Source organism: Dicentrarchus labrax, unplaced genomic scaffold (genome assembly GCF_905237075.1).
Source record: "Dicentrarchus labrax unplaced genomic scaffold, dlabrax2021, whole genome shotgun sequence".
Taxonomy (NCBI): domain Eukaryota; kingdom Metazoa; phylum Chordata; class Actinopteri; family Moronidae; genus Dicentrarchus; species Dicentrarchus labrax.
The window spans coordinates 11,485,865-11,504,600 of record NW_026136707.1 but is presented as its reverse complement, the minus strand read 5'-3'; the positions used below and the strand labels follow the sequence as shown (position 1 = coordinate 11,504,600).

The 18,736-nt window shown below is 42.0% G+C and overlaps 2 protein-coding genes across 5 annotated transcripts; one reads left to right on the top strand and one right to left on the bottom strand.

The window, feature by feature from the left end:
• Window positions 1-5,969: 5,969 nt before the first annotated feature.
• Window positions 5,970-15,315, bottom strand: trim46a (tripartite motif containing 46a). Of its 3 annotated transcripts, XM_051406721.1 has the most exons (12): window positions 15,104-15,313; window positions 13,877-14,135; window positions 13,104-13,254; window positions 12,040-12,238; window positions 11,808-11,954; window positions 11,627-11,722; window positions 10,854-11,107; window positions 10,565-10,686; window positions 10,143-10,472; window positions 9,091-9,320; window positions 8,900-8,967; window positions 5,970-7,865 (listed from the first exon to the last, which is right to left on the bottom strand). In XM_051406721.1, the coding sequence occupies exons 1-12, from the start codon at window positions 15,161-15,163 to the stop codon at window positions 7,418-7,420; spliced, it is 2,364 nt and encodes a 787-aa protein (XP_051262681.1). In that variant the 5' UTR covers window positions 15,164-15,313; the 3' UTR covers window positions 5,970-7,417. The 3 variants fall into 3 exon arrangements, with proteins under 3 accessions (XP_051262681.1, XP_051262683.1, XP_051262682.1); XM_051406723.1 differs by lacking the exons at window positions 5,970-7,865; window positions 8,900-8,967 and adding an exon at window positions 9,667-9,712 and having other exon boundaries at window positions 9,178-9,320; window positions 15,104-15,314; XM_051406722.1 differs by lacking the exons at window positions 5,970-7,865; window positions 8,900-8,967; window positions 9,091-9,320 and adding an exon at window positions 9,344-9,712 and having other exon boundaries at window positions 15,104-15,315.
• Window positions 15,316-18,427, top strand: tmem107l (transmembrane protein 107 like). 2 transcript variants are annotated; one of them, XM_051406726.1, is made up of 5 exons: window positions 15,316-16,252; window positions 16,357-16,424; window positions 16,574-16,674; window positions 17,711-17,807; window positions 17,946-18,427. In XM_051406726.1, the coding sequence occupies exons 1-5, from the start codon at window positions 16,166-16,168 to the stop codon at window positions 18,013-18,015; spliced, it is 423 nt and encodes a 140-aa protein (XP_051262686.1). In that variant the 5' UTR covers window positions 15,316-16,165; the 3' UTR covers window positions 18,016-18,427. The 2 variants fall into 2 exon arrangements, with proteins under 2 accessions (XP_051262686.1, XP_051262684.1); XM_051406724.1 differs by lacking the exon at window positions 17,711-17,807 and adding an exon at window positions 17,207-17,303.
• Window positions 18,428-18,736: the final 309 nt, after the last annotated feature.

Here is an 18,736-nt window from a genome sequence, read left to right as displayed (position 1 = left end):
CTTGTTTGATGGTCCAGCAGTGTGAACAAGCTTGTTTGTGTGAGTGTGTTGATACAGAGAGGGCAGTGGTGGGAAAGGCCACGCCAGAGGTTCTCATCCCGTGTGTGTGTGTTACATTGGCCTCTCTTCCTGAGCTCAAAGAGCCTGCGCCTGACAGAACACACAGACACAACACTGTATTGTGCTGGAATGGAGTGTTATGTAGAAAAGCTAAGCTGAGAGGACTGGAGGTGGGAGATAAATGAGCTACAGTTGAAAGAAGGAACAAGAAAGAAAAGGGGACATTTTTGAGCAGAGAAGAGAAGAATGTATAAATGAGGTGGGAAACAGAAAAATTTGGAACAAGAATAAAACAATTCAAAGGAGAAATTTAGGTTAGCTTGTTCTCTAGTTCTGTTGTAACACGGTGTTTAATAAAGCAACACTAAGAATCTACAGCCATGCTACCAGCAATGTCAGCATGCTAATATGCTCACAATGCCAAATTATTATATATATTATATTTTTAGTATATGTATAAAGTTTTAAGATTCACCATTTTCACTGTCTTAATTTAGCATGTTAGAATCCAAAGTACAGCTTAGGTTGATGGGAATGTCATTAGTCTCTTGATTATTTGGTCATAAAAAGTATTGGACAAATTCAAATTTTACTGATGATGGTAGATAAAAGATCATGGCATCACCAAAATTTATCCTGAGGGTGACATGAGTTTTCCATTCAACGCTGATGGAGACATTTCATTTCGAATGTGAACCTCATCAAAGTCAGTCAGTGAACTGTACACATTTTATTTGTCAATCCAAACCGTAGATGTTGAGATATTTCATAGGATAAAGAAAGACTGTGATCTGCTGGTGGCACGAAAGAAAAAAGAGGATTCATCCTCTGCGGACCATGAGTGTGTACAGAATTTTATGACATGCTATCCAATGGTTGTTATGATTATGAGGTTGTGATATTTAAGTTTGGACCTTTGTGGTATACCAGAGCCAGCGCTAATGGCTAAGAATATGAAAACGATAAAGCAGAAGGAAAGGATGTATAGAAAAGAAAAGGGTAAATTCTAGGGACAATAAGGGAATTCTATGGATTTCTCTTGTTATTGTGTAATTAAGTTATAACAAAAGTTCAGTTTCAACAAGTGTATTATAAAAAAAAAACCAATAGAGACAGGATAGTGCAGACGAGTGAGTCAGATTCAGGTCTGCTCTTGACCAGAAATATGTTATGATAAACAACCCTGATAAGAGATAAAGTGGGGGGCCTTGTGAGAAGAAATTAGTCATTTAGGAGGAACAGGAAGGTAGGGGAAGAAAAATTAGTAAACGATGAGTCCAGGAGAAGATAAGGGAGTATTGGGTGTTGTCCATTCTTCTAGTGAATAGAGACACAACTTAATGAGGTTGAAGAGACAATGTATGGAGTCAGATAGGCTGGCCGGACACTCACCTCATTATAAACTGGGGCTTTATTGTAAAGAGACAACATGTTAAGTGTTAGGCAGGAAATCAAAACATGGTCCTTACCCTGATGTGTACACGTCTTTGGTCGACAGCCAAATAGAGACAGAGGTCCTATGTTTTGTATACGTGTGTGTGTGTGTGTGTGTGTGTGTGTGTGAAGGAGTAAGGGTATTGAGGGGGCGTAATCAGCTGAACAATGAGTACAACTCACAAACAGGATCCCTGTGTTTCCTGTAGTAGAGTCTCTTTAAACAACACACAGATACACACACACACACACAATTTGACTTTAATGTTTGCACACATCCTTTTAATCATAGGTATATACACATTATATGTACAGTATGCTGTCTCTTACACAGACTCCCACAATCTCTTCCCCACAAACACCATGTGTGCATTCAGATGTCTATTTTTGTCATTGTCATTTTGAATTCGGATCTATGGGTTTTGTTTCCCCCGTAATTACACACAACAAAGTCTCTGCTAACATGCAGTCTGCAGCCAGACAGTGTGCATACTCAGCATATAAACACACACACACACGGCATACACACTGGGGGGCAGTCAGCAGCTTGTGCACTTTCTACCATCAGTAAAACCACACCTGTCCCAGCTGCTGTTTTGAAGAGAAGAAGAGGGGAAGAAGGAATGTGCTTCTATCAGTTTTCCTGTCCGCCCCTCACCCGTCCCAGCCTTCTCTGTCGCCCTCGTCCCTCGACTTGTTTATCTAATTATTCCCATGGCCAGCTATTGTTCCTCCTCTACTCTCTCTCTCTCACACACACACACACAAAACATACTGTCATCTGATTTCGTTCTTTCTCCTGATTGTGTTTTTCTTTACCTCTTCCCAAATCCCATCTCTTTCTCATATCTTCTTACACCCTCTCTTCTCAATGTATCACTCTCCTTCCTTCACCTTGCATTCCTCTAAAATACTTGGTGGTCCCGCAGTCCTGCTCCTACACTTTATGATATAATCACACACGGATGGCAGCCATGTTTTGTACACTCAGATCATCTGCAGTGATAATCAGGTCTGTCTCATGAAACTGTCAGGCAGTCTAAGATTTATATAGATTTTATAAGCAGAGGAGAGAGGAGCACACAAGCTTTCTCAGCTCAGAAAACCACTTCAAGCTCTCGTTATATGCAGCAGATTTACACATAAAAGTCCCCAATTAACACTGAAGCTTTCTATCACAGCTTTTTATTAGTGTGCATGTATATGCATGCACTGCCCTGTTTGTAGATGCAGTTGGTGCTGTAGGTATTTATGGGGAACCATGTGCAGAGAGCAGCAAGTGGCTTTCTATTCCCAGTTTTACCAGCTTCGCCACCTTTGTTTTGATTTTATAATCAGCATTTTTCTCCTCAGAGCCTGTTAGTTGCACAGCTGAGGGGCTCACACAAGAACTTGGGTGCATCGTACATAACACACAAAGACCACCTTCCTGTTTTTCATACACACACGCAAAAATGTGACTGTTCAGCTCTTACACTGTTACCAGTTGGTGCTGAAAGACCTTTGCTCGGTTCTTCTGCCACGGAAATAGATTTACAGGCAGCCCTCCGGTGTGTCCTGAGGGTTATAGTGCGGTTCAGTATGTCCTGTCTCAGTCAGTCCAGATTGTTTTTTGCTCACTCCTCCTTCCTCTTCTTCCTCCTCCTCCGCTTCTGCCGCCATTCAGAATGGGAACAGTGAGTAAAATGATATGTGGACAGCTAGTCATTAAGCTGTCAGAGGACAACCTGTGAACCAAAACAAGCACATATGAACACATACACACGTACATACCTTTGATATAATTTTTCAGGTATCCTACTGTTTTACCAGCAGAACATATCAGGGATTCAATAACTGGCCCCAACAACAGCTTTACAAGCAAGTAAGTTTAATTTAACATGTTTTGCTGGTTTCCAAAATAAATACATTTGCATTAAACTCACAAAATTCAGTTCTATAAATCACTTCTACTTGTATAGTGAAGACAAGCCAGGTTATAGTTGTGAAGAATACAATTAAAAACCGAGCCAAACAGGTGGTACAGTACAGTTAAGGACTTTATAGAGAGTTAATGTTTTCCTGTCTAAAAATGACACACATAATACTCACAGAGCCTGAGGGGCTGTGGTCCTGTCTGAGCATGCTCTCCGACTTTGGCATCCGTCCAGAGCACACACACACGTAGCAGATTTGTGTGTGTACATGTGTAAGTGAGGATTTGGGAGTGTTTTTGAATGGCAACCATGTAAAGTGGATTTGGATTTGATTGCAGGGGTGCATGTGGATTTCAGTGCAGTGGCACACAGTGTATGTGCAGGACATAAACGTCCACTGTGATGTGCAGAGGTGCTGAGGAAAGACAGGAGACACGGCTGTTTAGGGGACTTGGAGTCTGTGCTTGCATTAGCAAACATTTCTGTAGCTTCCTGCACTGTTTGCACATTTGAAAGTTTATTACATCTCGTTGCGTGTGGAACTTTTGCAAGTCTGCATGGCACTCAGCAACTTTGCTTCGGTTGACTCAAACAAACGAAAGAAAGCTTTACTGCCTGTCTAAATACAGTAGTTTCATCTCAGGTCATGATAATAGATCAAGATCTAATAAAACTTAGTCAGTGACGGTAGCAAATATCTGAAAAGCAACAACATGGTTAAAATTTATTTTTTTACTTCCACTGTAATCTGTATTCATTGGAAATTCCTTACTTATCCCCATTATTTGTACATACTGTAGTTTAGTTCCTTATTTGTCTTATCTTGTGACTATAGTATTCATCATAAGACCATCTGCCAACTCTTCTATAACAAATAATAAAGTTTCACAACCAAATTCAACTGGAAATTCAGGTGAATTTCACACTAACACATTTGCGTGCAAACAGACACACACTGGCTTAACCTTTGTGGGGAGGAGCTCTGTCTGGTAAACGTGTAAACTAAACGGAGCTGTAACTAAGACACAATGCAACCACACTGGGACAGAGCCCCATGGAGGTTGAATTAGGTCTAGAGAGAAAAAAAGCACTTTAGTGAAATGCTTTTTCAACAGCACATCTTGCACTGAGGTTTGACTGTGTTTAAAGTTAACAGTGGGGCCAATGTGGTGTTAATGTAGAATTTACTTTTTTGTTTTGTCGGAGGTTTTATTTCTTTATTTTTTGTTTCTCCCCCTCCAGGCTGGTGAAGGCCATAGAAAACCTCCAGTGTTTCTCCCTCTCTGCTGATCCCTCCTTTTATATTTATTTCTAATTACGTCTGTATGTGTGGTGCAAATGCAAACTAATATGTGACACTCTCCAGAACTTTGCAGATCTGTACTCTCAGGAACTACACAAAAAAAGGAATCAGTCTTGACTAATTGTAGCATATGTGCATTTGAATTAATGTTGATTTATATGTCGTGTCACGAACAAATAAACAGGTACAAGAAATGGGAAAAAGAGAAAGAGAAAGAAGGAGAGGGAGAGAAACATTCTTTCAGGTGTAACACAATGAATAACACAAAGATGGAGCCAAACAGAAGCTGAAAGCTCTTAACTTGTAATATCGGACCTGTCATCACAGATTTGTGGCCAGACAAGTCAGTGTTGACATTTAGTGCACCTGTTGCTGAGTAGCCTTTTTTTACACAATACATAGGATAATCAGACAAAGCACAAACAATGTCGCCCCCTAATGGTGAAGTTTTATTATTGCAAACTCCTCCAGCCAAATTCAGAGAGCTCCAACAGTAGTATGATTGCAACAGCATCTGTTAATGTAAAAAACAATGACTAACGCACAACCACTCTGGTCTTACGCAGTATCCATGAACTCTTTTACCTTTGTGGAACATTCCTATTTGTTGCTGTCTGGGTGTTAAAACAATGTTCCAACTACCAGTCCAACTGGCTCCCCTTCTCTTGCTATGTCTTCTGTTCACATATAATACAGCTGTTGAGCTCTTAGCCTCCCTCTTTCTGTTGCTGTTGTTCTGTATCAGGTGTCCCATAAGGTGTGTCCTGGCTTTGTACAAAATAGGATGATTATATTTAAACCCTGTGGCACAATAGATCCACTTAACGTGTTCATGCAGCTCTGGCACACTCGAGTGATTAAGGGGCACACTTGCCCTTACATGCAGGCGGGCACCACACACTCATAGAGACATCAGTTTTTTCCATGACATTTAAACAAGGAGAGTCTCTTTTCATAATCCCTTCTGGAGTGCTGCTCTGCTGTTTACAGTCAATCAAAACGTGACAACTTTATAGCATGTGATAGCTATATTTGACCAAAAACATGTTTATCTTTTGGTTGTAGAGCGGGAAATGACAGGCAATGAGGAAAGTAAAAGCATAACCAAGAGGGTCCAAAATATACAGAGACAAAAGGTGTCTGTGTTAACTGTATTATGGAAAACAAATTTTGTTTTTGAAAAGTGCAAGGAAAAGACATCAGAGCATTTAATGATAATATAGCGCGGTTGTTATTTGACACAAAGTGACTCCATGTTACAGTTATCAGTCATTTATTGTTGTTTTCTCATGACATGATAGAAACATTCTGCCAGCAAAGATAAATCTAAATTAAGAGATTCTGATTTCTCTGATGCTACAGTCTAAAGTCATTCAAGTGCTATGCTGTAACGCAAGTAGAGACACACACATACATACAACAGAAAGCATGAAAGTCACAGCCAGAGCTCACATACACACCAGAAAAATCATATTATATATCAAAATACAGTCGGAGCCAGTCTATATGAAAATATTACAATATAGACAATCTCTTGCATTGAAATGATGTATAACTGGGCTTATACATTCCCCAAACATAACTGCGAATCCGCTTAGTCAATAAGTAAATGAGCTACTGCCACTTGCAGTAGGGAAAAAAAATGAAAGTCACCCAGATCTCATAAAATAGACCTTTTCTCACTAGCCTACTTCAGCTGGTTATCTTGTCATCCATCCACTTCCATTGACGTCACATCTCATCATTAATATTTATGTGCAAATGACTCAAACACCACAGTTTAATACCGGACAAGTAGGCCATCGTCATTTTTAACTTTCGTCAAAATGTAAAACACTGAAATGTAAAACAGTATAATGAGAACAATATTCCTCAGAACCTTTTTTTAATCTGAAAACACTGAGGCAACTGTGAGCATATTTACCCAGCCGAAAGTCCTTTTTGAAATGCAAAACAGCGACTATATAAAATACCAACTGGGACTGTTTAGACACAGAGACACGTGATCCTGACATGAGCCAGCTATGCCACCTCCTCACTATTCAACAACCGAGAAATATTCACATTCTCTAATTCTGAATTATATACACATCGTTAACACTTCTTGAGGCTACATAAAAAAATTAAGATATAAAATTAGACATACAGTACATCTGAGGTGCTTTACAAGGTGACAGTTATCTGCATATATGTAAGTTATGAGTCCTAGTTACACTTGCATGCAACGTTTGTTGTCCGATCATTCTGGGACAAATTAAGACAAGTGTAGAAGGAGAGCAGATTTTTCTTACATTGCAAACAGATTTTTTTTTTAACCTGTTATAAAGGTGTTTAACTCACCCTGTCAACAGAATTCTGCATAGTCTAAAATCACTTCAGCCACAATGTCCATAGGAGCATTGCAAAACTGAGGAGAAAGAAAGCAGGAAAGAATATAAAATAATTAAAGCCAAAAGGCAGAGTTAATATTTCCAGGCCAAGTGCAAATGCAAATGAACGTCCGATATTTATAGTCAGATCTCAAAAACCACACTGAAAGGAAAAATGTAACCATATTTAGCAGTTACAGTTCAATCAAGTATCGAAGATCAAGGCAATTAATTATCAACCCTCACATTAAGTGGTGAATGTAAACCACCATTAACTCTACATACATTAGAAAAACTGAGTGAACTGTGCCCATTAACTGACCTCTCACCACAACTTATTTGCTGAGATTTGTTGCACGCGTTTGGATAGTTACCCTCCGTGGCGGCGGTTCCTCAATGCTCCGATTGGCCACAAGGTCCTGCAGCTGCAGGGCCCCCCCGCCAATAAAGCAGAAGGCCGGACACACTGGAGCTGAACAATCCACGTGTCCCTCACACAGGATGCGCAATGAGTGGGCATCATAGAAGGTGACACGTCCTTTGTCACAGTCCAGACACACTCCTAGTCGGGGTGGCAGAGGAGCAGTATGAGGATGAGGCAGGTTGCTATGGCTGCTATTGTGGGAGTGCACTCCTCCCTGGCTGTGGCTGTCCCCCTGGCTCTGACTGTGACCATGTCCTTGAGGAAGCAGGATCTTGCCCATGCCCATTGTGAGGAAGCAGAAAGGAGGAGAGTCCTGGCCGTCTTCCGCCCCGCTGTCATGGCCACTGTCTGGGTCGCAGCTGGGGGGAGGCAGAGGGGATGAGAAAAGCAAAGGAGGAAACTGTAACTTGTGTTAAAACCATTACAATTCAATAGTATACTTAAATACAGTAAGACCTTAAGATATGAAATATGACACTTGCAATGCTAGCTTGAATATAACATTTATATTTTAAATCTTTGGATTTTTGCAACAGCACAGAAAAAACATTGAAAACACAGTAATATAATGATATTATCAGAGAATATTATGAGTCTGTCCCCTGAAAAACATGAGTACTGTGACCTTATTCAGTGTTGTGGAGTTGTTATAAAATGTTATTGTGTGAAGACTATGAGTGTGCATAATTTTTTAGACACTCAAATTGCTCCTAAAAGGAACAACAGCAGTGAAAGTGTGTGTAAGATAAATACATACATATATCCAGTCCTGGATCTAGTCAGGCCAATCACAGTCATTTATCTAATATGGGGCAGGTTTTATACAGTGACTGTGCAGAGGAGCACAACCTTAGTGGCTTTTAAGACATTTTCATTTACAACCACGATGGCTGCCACTGTGTGGAACTGTTTCTGTTGAATCTGCTATCACGTCTATATATTACACATATTAAACAAAGTGGACAGTATATTTTCTCTAAAAGAAGAACAAACAACTGCACCTAAAGCAAAGATGTGCGTGCTGTACGTCCGACAGGACTTGGTAAGTTTAATTGACCAACTACGCTACATCGCATGTTTCATTGCTCTGATTGGTTGAAGGTCTATCCAATTGCTTTCAGAGAAATTTTTGTCTGTGGCCATTGATAACACCTCTGAAAAATCAAAATGAACTGAGAGGTTCCATGCTCATTTGCAGATTACAAATTAGTCTGCAAATTAGTGTGCAAATTAGTCTGGCGATGTCATGCTACAGATAAATCCCAATCATGTCTGCATTTGTGGTTCAATGCATTCTAATTGTTGTTATAGGAAATGCAAATTAGTTTCTGAAACAGAATTGTGGGAGACAAATAATCTAAAGTCTATATTTAAGAGAGTAAGATTTAGTTACCGAGGGCTGGCCATGTCCTGAGGGAGATGAAACCACTCTTGTAGCTTAGTCTCCTGGCCTACTCCCACCTGTAAGAGAGGGAATCAGGAATCACAAGGCTCACATCCATTTTGAGTCAGCATGTAAAGCTGATTCCATACATACAACACATTATTATACCGAACCAACTGACCAAGAAGCATCCCTCTCACCTTTACCAGGTAGGAACCAGGTTCCACAGAGCAGGCCCAATAGTGTCTGCCCTGAGTTACAGCCAAGTCGGCCACCAGCAGGTCAGAAGTCAAGTGGCAAGAAGTAAGTGTGCGGTCAGCAGCCTGCAGGAGGGAGAGGCCTGGCACACTGCGGGCATAAGTCTGGCCTTTACCCAATGCCAGCCTGTCAGCATGCAGCCCCCAGCGTGAGTCCAAGGAGAAACTCAAAACTGAGAGGACAGGAAAAGGAGGCATACCAGGAGGGAAAGGAGGGGTTAAAGGGGAGAGAGATGGCGAGAAAGGTAACAGAAAAGAGTCAGGAGGGAGGAGGGGTTAGATCTTGAAGCTGGGACAGTCAGGCTACAGCAATGCTGAACACATAATGGAAGAAGAGCTAAAGAAGAAAAGTAGGAATAAGTGGCTTTACCAGGAGGAGGAGACGTGAGAAACAGAGTAAAGGTAACATTCACTTCATCTACATATTGTTTTAGCTGATCAGGTCATTTTGATTAAATGCTTTTTTGTGAAGGAATGACAGCAAGAAAAACGGACATTGACAATTGCATAAGGACAGACCTGTAGCAAGAAAGACAGAAGTGGAAAGATTCTGACTGGGATGAAACTGGAATGCAGAACAGCAAAAGGAAGGTTTGGTGCAGAAGATAAAATAAAGTGGGAATGGAGGAAGTGAAGGAATGGAGAAAAAAGAAAAATCAAGATTAGTCAATCAATCGAAAAATGACAATACCAGAAAAAATATCCAACTTAAAATACTGAATGTGCCAACACTTTTTTCTTTGTTACCAATGCAAACAAACTTGTTTTACACATTTTAAAACAAAAAAAAAATCCAGTCTTGTGCCATATTACTTTTACTATTCTACAAGCTATTTACAATACACTTCTTTCTTATAAATTGATGAATTCAGTGAAACTGCATTGGAAACAAGGAACGGCCTTTTAAGAATAATGGAAAAATGAAGAGTTTTTTGTAGTGAATGAAATGTAAAACTTTTAAAATCGATGTAATATAATACATGTACATATCTTACCAGGTGCTGGTGGAGTGTGGAGATAAACCTCTTCACTGTACTCTCCAAACCCGGCCTTGTTGCAGCCCCTCACCCTGAGCACATACACACTGTCCATCTGCAGTCGATCAACCACAGCACTGGTCCCTCTCACTTCATCCAGACGCTGCCATGCCGTTGCAGCATTAGGGGACCTGATGCCGCCCCATGTGGCTGCAGCTCCTCCTGCTCGTCGCTGGAATTCAACAGAGAAATGCCAAGCTGGAGCCGAGTCCTGAGGGAGGCGCCAGCATAAAAACAGCTCGTCATAAGCAAGTGTCTTCTGAGTGTCAATGACTGGAGCCAGTGGGGCTGTGGGGGAGACAAAGCGACAGAGAAATGCAGATTACATTCAGTTACTTTCACTTTTAAATAGCTCATATCATAAAAACAAAGCAGCCTACCACGTATGAACTCCAAGCTGTGGATGAGCTTGACCTCTTTGGATGCATCTAGGTGAAAGTGTCTGAAGGAGGGATCAGCAGAGAGGGAGAAACACTGGAGGTTTTCTATGGCCTTCACCAGCCTGGAGGGGGAGAAACAAACATATAGAAAAAGAGATAAATAAAACAGAAAGAAAAAAGTATCCAAAATGCCAGATAGAAAAAACAAGAAATATATAGTGTCAGAAAGTCTAATCTAACTAATTCATTCCACCTGAGCTTAGGATTCAGCTGAATAAGTGCACGTTACCTGTTATGAGTGACTCTGGCAGCCTGTACAAAGCAGGGTGCATCGGTCTCCTTGAGCAGCTCCTGTGTGTAGGCCATCAGGCCTGCGTGCTCCAGTAGGCCTCGCCTCTCTGAGACCTGGGCAGACAGGGCCTCCTCCCTCCTGCTGCGGGATCCCTCCAGGGCCAGAGCCAGAGCCCCCTGGCGCTCAGCAACAGCCGCTTCCAGCTCTCGGATACAGTGGGTCAGCTGATGCAGAGCCACTGTGCTGTTTGCCTGGAGAGAGTGACAGAGGGGACCCCAAAGAGTGGGCAGATAAGGGATGATATAAACACATAGACAATGTCTTAGCTATTTGCCAGCACAGACGTTTGCCATTGCAGTAAAACCACAGGCCTCTAGAGGGCCCACTAATACTACCTGCCCCTTCAGTTGCAGCTGTAGTTAAAGTAAATTCCCATTGTATTAAAGCATAAAAAAAGAGTAGTTTCATCTAAACTACAGCATGTTGTCAATTAGTGTCAAAACTGTTGCTCTCTGCAAAGAAACATGGATTCAATTCCAAGCCAACTTACTGCTTTGTTGTTCAAAAGAAAAGTAATGTGCAGCACAGTGTTGATATCTGAATTCCTGCTAGCCACATGGGATGGTCAATTCCCTTGAATTTGAACAAATATTGCAGGAGAGCCTCTTACAAATACTGTTGCACCTGTACAAAGATACAGTATGAGGAAACTTACAGGTACTATGACAAAGCAGAGGAAGCACAAAACAGAAGCAGAAAAAATAGTTCACCTCCATCTGTTTGATGGCAGCTTCCAGTTGTGTGATCTGACTCTGTATTGTCTCCTGGTTGGCCAGGATGAAGTTGATTTCCTTGGTGACCTTGTCCTGTAAGACGGAGGCAAAAGTAGACATTTAAGGCTGCTAACATCGGGATCTTAACACTGTCAAAGCAGACTAGACAGAAACTCACCTTGAGGGCCTGGTAGGCCTGTGCAATAGGCAACACTTTGTGTCCATGGTGGACACGACGGAGCTTACAAAGTGGGCACAGTAACCTCTGGCAGTTACGGCAGTACCACTGCAGCCTCTCCTGCTCATGCTCTGTGCACGTTAGGACCTAGAGCACAAAAGAGGATTAAGGCACAATGACAATAGAAGAAGAGCTACTGTTTATGATGCACAAAACACAAAAAGAGACAAACTTTTGGCCGAAAGTTGTTTGTGGGTAGAATGTGTTCGTGCTGAGCTCGAGGGGTTCCCCAGGGGTGGTAGAGTTTGAAACACTCGTTGCAGAAGTTGGACTTGCAGTCAGCGCAGCCTTTTGTGGCCTCCAGAGACTGAGGAGGCTTACAGAAGCCACACATGATGGCGACGTTGCCCAGACTTACTGTGTGCCTATACCTAAAGGGCAGACAGGGGTACAGGGAGATAAGGGCAAGGCTAAAGCAGTTCTGCAGCAGAAAAGAAAACAAGAAGGAAGATTGAGCTCATCTCAGTTTGCCCTGCTCTCTTTTCAGTAGTTAGGATTCCAACTCTTTAACTGCCTGACCTGGATACATCACCAGCAGCTGCCTTGTTAGTGCATCCTGCGCAGTAAAACATGCACCGTCACACTTTTCTGACCAACACAACCACTGTCTGGGGAGAGAGCAGCTGCACTCATCAAACTGCTGCGTGTGAAACTGGGAAACTGCCTATCCCCATAACTCTCTCTCCCCATCTCAGAACAGTTTTTCAAAAGCAGCTGCTCTCACTTTGATCTTTACTATTTGAACTGATAAGAAGAGAAGAGGATGATTAACATTAAAGGAGGATGTGAAGTATTTCACTCCAAACTTCCTCCACAAAACTTTGGCAGAACTGTTTTACCACAGTCATTGTCGTACAGTACACTGCAGTTTTTGAGCTGTCCCTGCAATCTGCTCTCAGGTTTAGCCTTGGATCAGGAGTAAAAGAAAGATTCATTATTGAAACTCTTTCCAGCAAATGATTTCCTGTCTCATTTATAAAGCAGTATTGACTAAGCCCTTCATTTGCTGCCTTTCTTCATTGCATGCAGGATTGGTTAAAGGCATTTTTTTCCAAACCCATGATTAATTTGTTTCTGACTTCGGTTAATGAGCTGATGATGAGACATTATCATAAGTAATAAACAACATATGTCATGTTTGAGACAGTGAATTCAGCTCTGTCTACACCTGACTGTGCTTGTGACTCCGCCTGCTACAGTATATACTACATCTACAATGTTTGTACATATGCATACCTCTCCACAATGCGCTCCAGTGTGAGGTTGCGGAGGCAGTCTGTCAGGCCTTTCTCTCCGAGCTCCACGTCCTGCTGACAGGAAGGACATGGGAACAGCATGGGGGGGTGGGCCGCATCCTTCCGCCTCCGCCCAGGGTATGTCCCGCACACTGGGAGAAGGACGCAGGTGTGTAGAGGAGAGGAGATGAAGGAGAAAGAGGCATGGATAGAGAGATAGGGGAGGAAAAAGTGAGGGTTTATAGAAAGGAAGATTTATATGGGGTCATAGAGATAGTTAATGAGGGAATTAGGAGAGACTGCTGAGAAAAAGTAACAAGTAGAACTCTTGGCTGTCCCTCCTATATATATGTATATATATAGAGAGAGAGCACAGTGATAAATAAAGGTTAGTTCTCTGTGGAGGAAACACTATTTGCTTACACACACGCACACCTGCTTGACAGATCCTTACCACCTTGACTCTCTCTGCCCCCGTGGCCCTTGCTCTACATGCGCTTAAATAAGTCATGACGTGAATGCACAAAGCTGTATGTACAGCGGGATAATGATGTGTCAGCTACATCATCTGTGAAACTAACAGGGCAGTGGCGTCATATAGCATCATCATCTTTTCATTTTCAAAAGATGATGTCACTCTAAGGTGGCTTAATGCTGAGCTCATTCAGTTTTTTCTCTCACATATGAGCAAAGCGCTTGCTAGGCTGCTTAAAATTCCCATCAGATGCACACACACACACACACACACACACAATCTCAACACCGTTCCTCCACCTGTTCTGAGGACTCGTTCCAGGCGGTCAGGGGTCCTCGGTGTGGGTCTTCGTGCCTGTCGAGGGGAGCGGGTACTGGGTGTGGAGGCCGGCGAGTTGGGCTCTGGAGGGAGGTCTGGAGGAGGATAACCCCTTTGTACCAACACCTCAGCCGCACACAGCAGACAGACACTGTGCTGGCACGGCAGAAGGATGGGCTGCTTCACCATCTCATCACAAACCGGGCAATGCAGCTCCTGTTCCATGCTCTTCATGTTGGACTAGAGAGGAGAGGAGAGGAGAGGAGAGGAGAGGAGGAACTGAATGAGGAGTCAGATTCGGTAACTCTTAGTCACTAGACTAAATAGAGAACCCAGTGCTCTTTACATTCTGCACCTCCTCTGACCTGAAAAGAAACGTATATGATATGTGTGGGAGTAAAAAGCGAGAAGGGGAGCTGCAGCAGACACGAATAACGTAGGCTGATGTTGGACATACAGAGCACAGGGAGGGCAAATCTGGAGGAAAAAATAGCTTTGCCCTGACTTCAGTTGTTAGCCAGTCTCTAGCATGAAAAATGCAGATAGAACTAGTGAACTCTGGCACAGGATACCATGGTTTGGTAACTTAGTAGGAGATATTTATCCAAGAGGGAGAGAAACATTTTCAAATCAATAAAATAAATATAGCTCTCGGTTTTTTCTGCTCAGATTGTAGCTGCGGGCCTCGGTTTAACACAAGTGTTACTGATTGAGAGGCCCAGTTCCAGTGTTGCAGGTAGCTACTAAACGCAGCATCCCGTTTCTATGACAACGCGCATCATCTCTGCCTTCTCATCTTGTGCGGCCCGTAAGGAAGCTTTTCGCTACTGCTAGCCGACATATTTTGGCAATCACACGTCAAACACACACTGCTTCATCTGCTACAACGTTTGGGATTTGGTGTATATGCTATTTGTGGCTCTGATTTTATGTTTCCACCAACAGATGCTATAGCTTTGCTGAAAACCTCTCTTTAATCCTAAAGATGCCCCCCCCCCCCAAAAAAACCCCAAATGTTCAAAAGCAGAGAAATGCCTCAAATTCCTTCAGCACATCCGCAACCTGTGCACTCAGATGGGTCGAGAGGAAATTAAAATTGTGATTAAATATGAAGGCGGAGGACAAAAGATAATCGGTGATAGCCTATCTCGTTAAATATTCACACGTGGTTGAAATAAATAGCGTAATAAAAAAAGCGTCATACTTACACTAATGCGAACCAACGCGTCCATGATAGAGGTAAAGGTTTGTAACTCCGCTTCTGCCATGCCTCCACGATGCAAGCGACACAACGACTAAACCCTTCTTTCTTTTTTTTATTATTCTTCTGGGGGAAGCCAGGGACAGGCTGTCTGTCGTACTGAGGGAAAACAACCGTGGGCCTGGACTGGTGGAACCGCTACAACAGATTTTCTGTCGGATGGTTTCTGTGCTTGGTGCGTGCTGTTGCGCACACACCGATCCTGTGCTCTGTCTGAAGCACAGAGTCGAGTCGTTGTAGAAATGTGATGGGAGGGGAGAAGGAGAGGAGGGGGGGGATCTGAAGGGTCTGGTTTAGGATATATCACAGCCGCATTGCCCAAGGAATGATTTACATGTTACATTGTTATGTTAAAATGGCTACTATTTTACAGCAAAAGATATTTTAATATATTGCATATGTATATTGCACATTTGACGATGTAAAACCACCCTGCCTGGTGTCAACACGATAGTCCTATAATAACGGTTATAATAAGCAGTGTACTTATGTGTAAATATGTGTGAAGTGCATATTTCCTTACGAGCCTGAATAAGCAGCAGCTCAGTCTCTCAAAATAAACCTCTTGGTTGTTATCCAGTAGCCTAAAATCCTAATCATAATATCCCAAATTGTTTATTTATGGCCTAGTTTTAGTGTTGCCGTTAGATGGCAGTGCTGTGTAAGAAAAAAATAAATAAACACGAACGGTCCTCTCTCAATTGTCTTCCGTGTCCGGAACCTTTGGTCCGTTGGTCGTTGGTGAAACCGGACTGTGATTAAGAAAGCACCGAGTGGAAGTTGCTGTTGTCGGTTGTTGTAGCTTAGCAACCGTCTTACGGCGCGACGTAGTAATAGTAAATATTAATAATTGAAGTCGCAATATCGTCCATAAAATCAGTTCCTCTAACGTTTAACGTCGAGCGGTGCTGTTTGTGTCCGCCGGAGATAAAGACTGCAGCTCCATGCTAACCGAACATTGTGTTTAAGTTTACTGTCGGATAAAGTAAATAGTTACTGTTAGCTTAGCATGTCGGCTGTGAGCAGCCTTGTTCCTGCGCGGTTCTTGACCATCATAGCTCACCTTGTCATCGTTATCACCATATTTTGGTCGCGGGTAAGTAAAGACAGATTCAAGCCGTTGTGATAAGTTAAGATTAAGTTCGTTTTAAGATACAACAGCACGGTTCCTCAAGTCTTTTAATGCTGTTTGTTTCACAGGAAAACAACGTGAAGGCGTGCTTGCCTTTGGATTTCACACAAGAGCAGTATGACAGTGAAGACAGAAAGTAAGAAATCATTTGACACACACACACACACACACACACACACAGAGAGAGAGAGAGAGAGAGAGAGAGAGAGAGAGAGAGAGTATGAAAACGTCTGACAAATGCATACCCACCCATACACTGATATAAGTTATCTCTCTCTGTCTCAGGTTGGTGGTGGCGTTGGCGGTCACCCTCGGTCTGTTTGCTATAGAGTTGGCCGGGTTCTTCTCAGGAGTGTCCATGTTCAACTGCAGCCAGGGTCTCCTGTGTATCCTTTACACTCACACTGTGGTCTCTCGTTGATGATGATTGATTTATGTACTGACAAACAGACACTAATATCTAGTGGAGGTCAACAGTACATATATATATATATTAATCTTTGAAATTATATTCCATTGAGTGCCCTGGTAGTGTATGCCCCAAGACCACAACGTCCCCAGTTCAATTCCAGCCGAGGCCCTCTGAAGCCTGTTATATCCGTCTCTTCCCCTTTGTTTCCTGTCTGACACTTCACTACCAACTGTTCGATAAAGGCAAATGTACCAAAAGTATAATCTTCTTGAAAAAAAAGTCCCACAAAGAAAAAAATAAGACAGAAAGTGCAATGGCATCTGCCTCCTGGGCAAAAAATGGATCGGTGGACATTTGATTTGATTTGATTTTGGTCAACACAAGCCAGGAAATTTTTGATTACCCATCTAAATATAAAGATGTGATATTAAAAAGTAATTCTAGTCTTCAGTTACAATTCCATGACTCCAAACTCCTGCTTACTCGCCTCTTCGCCTACTATATAGCGACTGGAGTCCATGCCAGTGCCTCAGTGGCTCTGCTTTTCTTTCTGTTTGAGCAGTGGGAATGTGACATCTACTGGTGGATCCTTGCCATTTGCAGGTTAGTGTATGTGCTTAAAGGACCAGTGTGTAGGATTTAGTGACATCTAGCGGTGTGGTGCAATACCCTCGCCTCACCCTCCCATTCCAAGCAGGTAGGAATAACTAAAAAAAAAAAAAAACCTGTGACCCTAAATAATGCGTAAATAGAGTTAGTGTGGTGGTCCAACATCAGGGCCTCTATGGAAGTGGACCTGCTCCCTCTGTAGATTTAAAAAACAGCTCCTTCTAAGTTAACAAACACAACAATTCTTATTTTCAGGTGATTATACACTAATGGAAACATACCAATTAATATTATATTCCATTTCTGCCAATAGTTGCCCCTAAATGTTACACACTGGACCTTTTAATATTGTGTGTTTATTCTTCCAAAAGTGTTTTTTTCCTGACTGATATTGCACCCAGCACTGGCTGTACACTGCAGCGCATCTGTATCCTTGTCTTTCTTTGTGTTTGAGAAGTGGGAGTGCTGGACATATTGGGTTATGTTTGCCATCTGCAGGTTGGTGTGTTTGTGTGTGTGCATTCAAACAATGAATTATCAGTTAGTGTGAAGTGTGAATACATGTAATAATGTACTGCACTCTGTTTTCAATACTTCTCCCAACATTTTCTTTTTTCTTTCTGTCTCTCCCGCTAGTGTGCTACCTGCTTTTGTGGAGATCCTTCTGTTCATAGCTGTTTTTGGACTGAAGAAGAAGCCATTATGAAAAACAGTCCTGATGTGACACCAACTCTAATTTGTAATTTGATGTGAAATCCTACAGCTTCGTCTCAATGTATCAGCAGATACTGTGGCCACAGAAGGTCGGTGAGTCATTAATGATGTAAGGCGAAATCAACTGAAAAGCAGTGCTTGACTGACTTTTGTGCATACACTGCAACAACAAACCTCAAGAAAACAACAAGCGAATATAGAAGTCTGTCCGCAATGTGTTTTATATATTTGTATATATTTTGAATGAATAGTTTAGAAAGGCAGTGTTCGAGAATGTGTAACTTTCTTTAACTTTGTCAAGAAATAATTTGTCAGTAAACAAGTTTTTGTGTTCTCTCAATCAGTCTGTCAAATTTCAGTGGAAAATCTTCAAATAAATACATTTTGTACAACTTCTTTCTTAAGCTTTTGGTGGTTGTCTATTCTATTTGCTCTGAACCTTTTTTGTCACTTGAGTCTATTTTTGCCTCCCAGGTTCATCTTTTTCACAGTACATGCCGTATATAGACTCCACCTTCTTCACCCAGATTAACAGACTCTTCCATACACATCCATGGTCCTAATCCCAAGTCCATTCAAGCATTTGAGTGGTGGATCTTGTGGGATAATACAGAGCCTTTTTTGAGTGGCAGGGGCAAAGAAAGTGAGCAGAACAGTATGTTACATTTGAATAAGGAATTATTGGTGTAAACAAAGACACAAAAACAGCAAAG

What these genes read in the sequence shown, in the direction of transcription:
- trim46a (XM_051406721.1), bottom strand. Translation starts at nt 15,163, where the DNA reads ATGGCAGAAGCGGAGTTACAAACCTTTACCTCTATCATGGACGCGTTG. An exon ending in GGAACGAGTCCTCAGAACAG is followed by an intron (nt 13,255 to 13,876) that starts GTGGAGGAACGG and finishes TCCTTCTCCCAG; the next exon opens with TGTGCGGGACATACCCTGGG. An exon ending in CTGGAGCGCATTGTGGAGAG is followed by an intron (nt 12,239 to 13,103) that starts GTATGCATATGT and finishes TCTGCCCTTTAG; the next exon opens with GTATAGGCACACAGTAAGTC.
- tmem107l (XM_051406726.1), top strand. Translation starts at nt 16,166, where the DNA reads ATGTCGGCTGTGAGCAGCCTTGTTCCTGCGCGGTTCTTGACCATCATA. An exon ending in TATGACAGTGAAGACAGAAA is followed by an intron (nt 16,425 to 16,573) that starts GTAAGAAATCAT and finishes TCTCTGTCTCAG; the next exon opens with GTTGGTGGTGGCGTTGGCGG. An exon ending in GTTATGTTTGCCATCTGCAG is followed by an intron (nt 17,808 to 17,945) that starts GTTGGTGTGTTT and finishes CTCTCCCGCTAG; the next exon opens with TGTGCTACCTGCTTTTGTGG.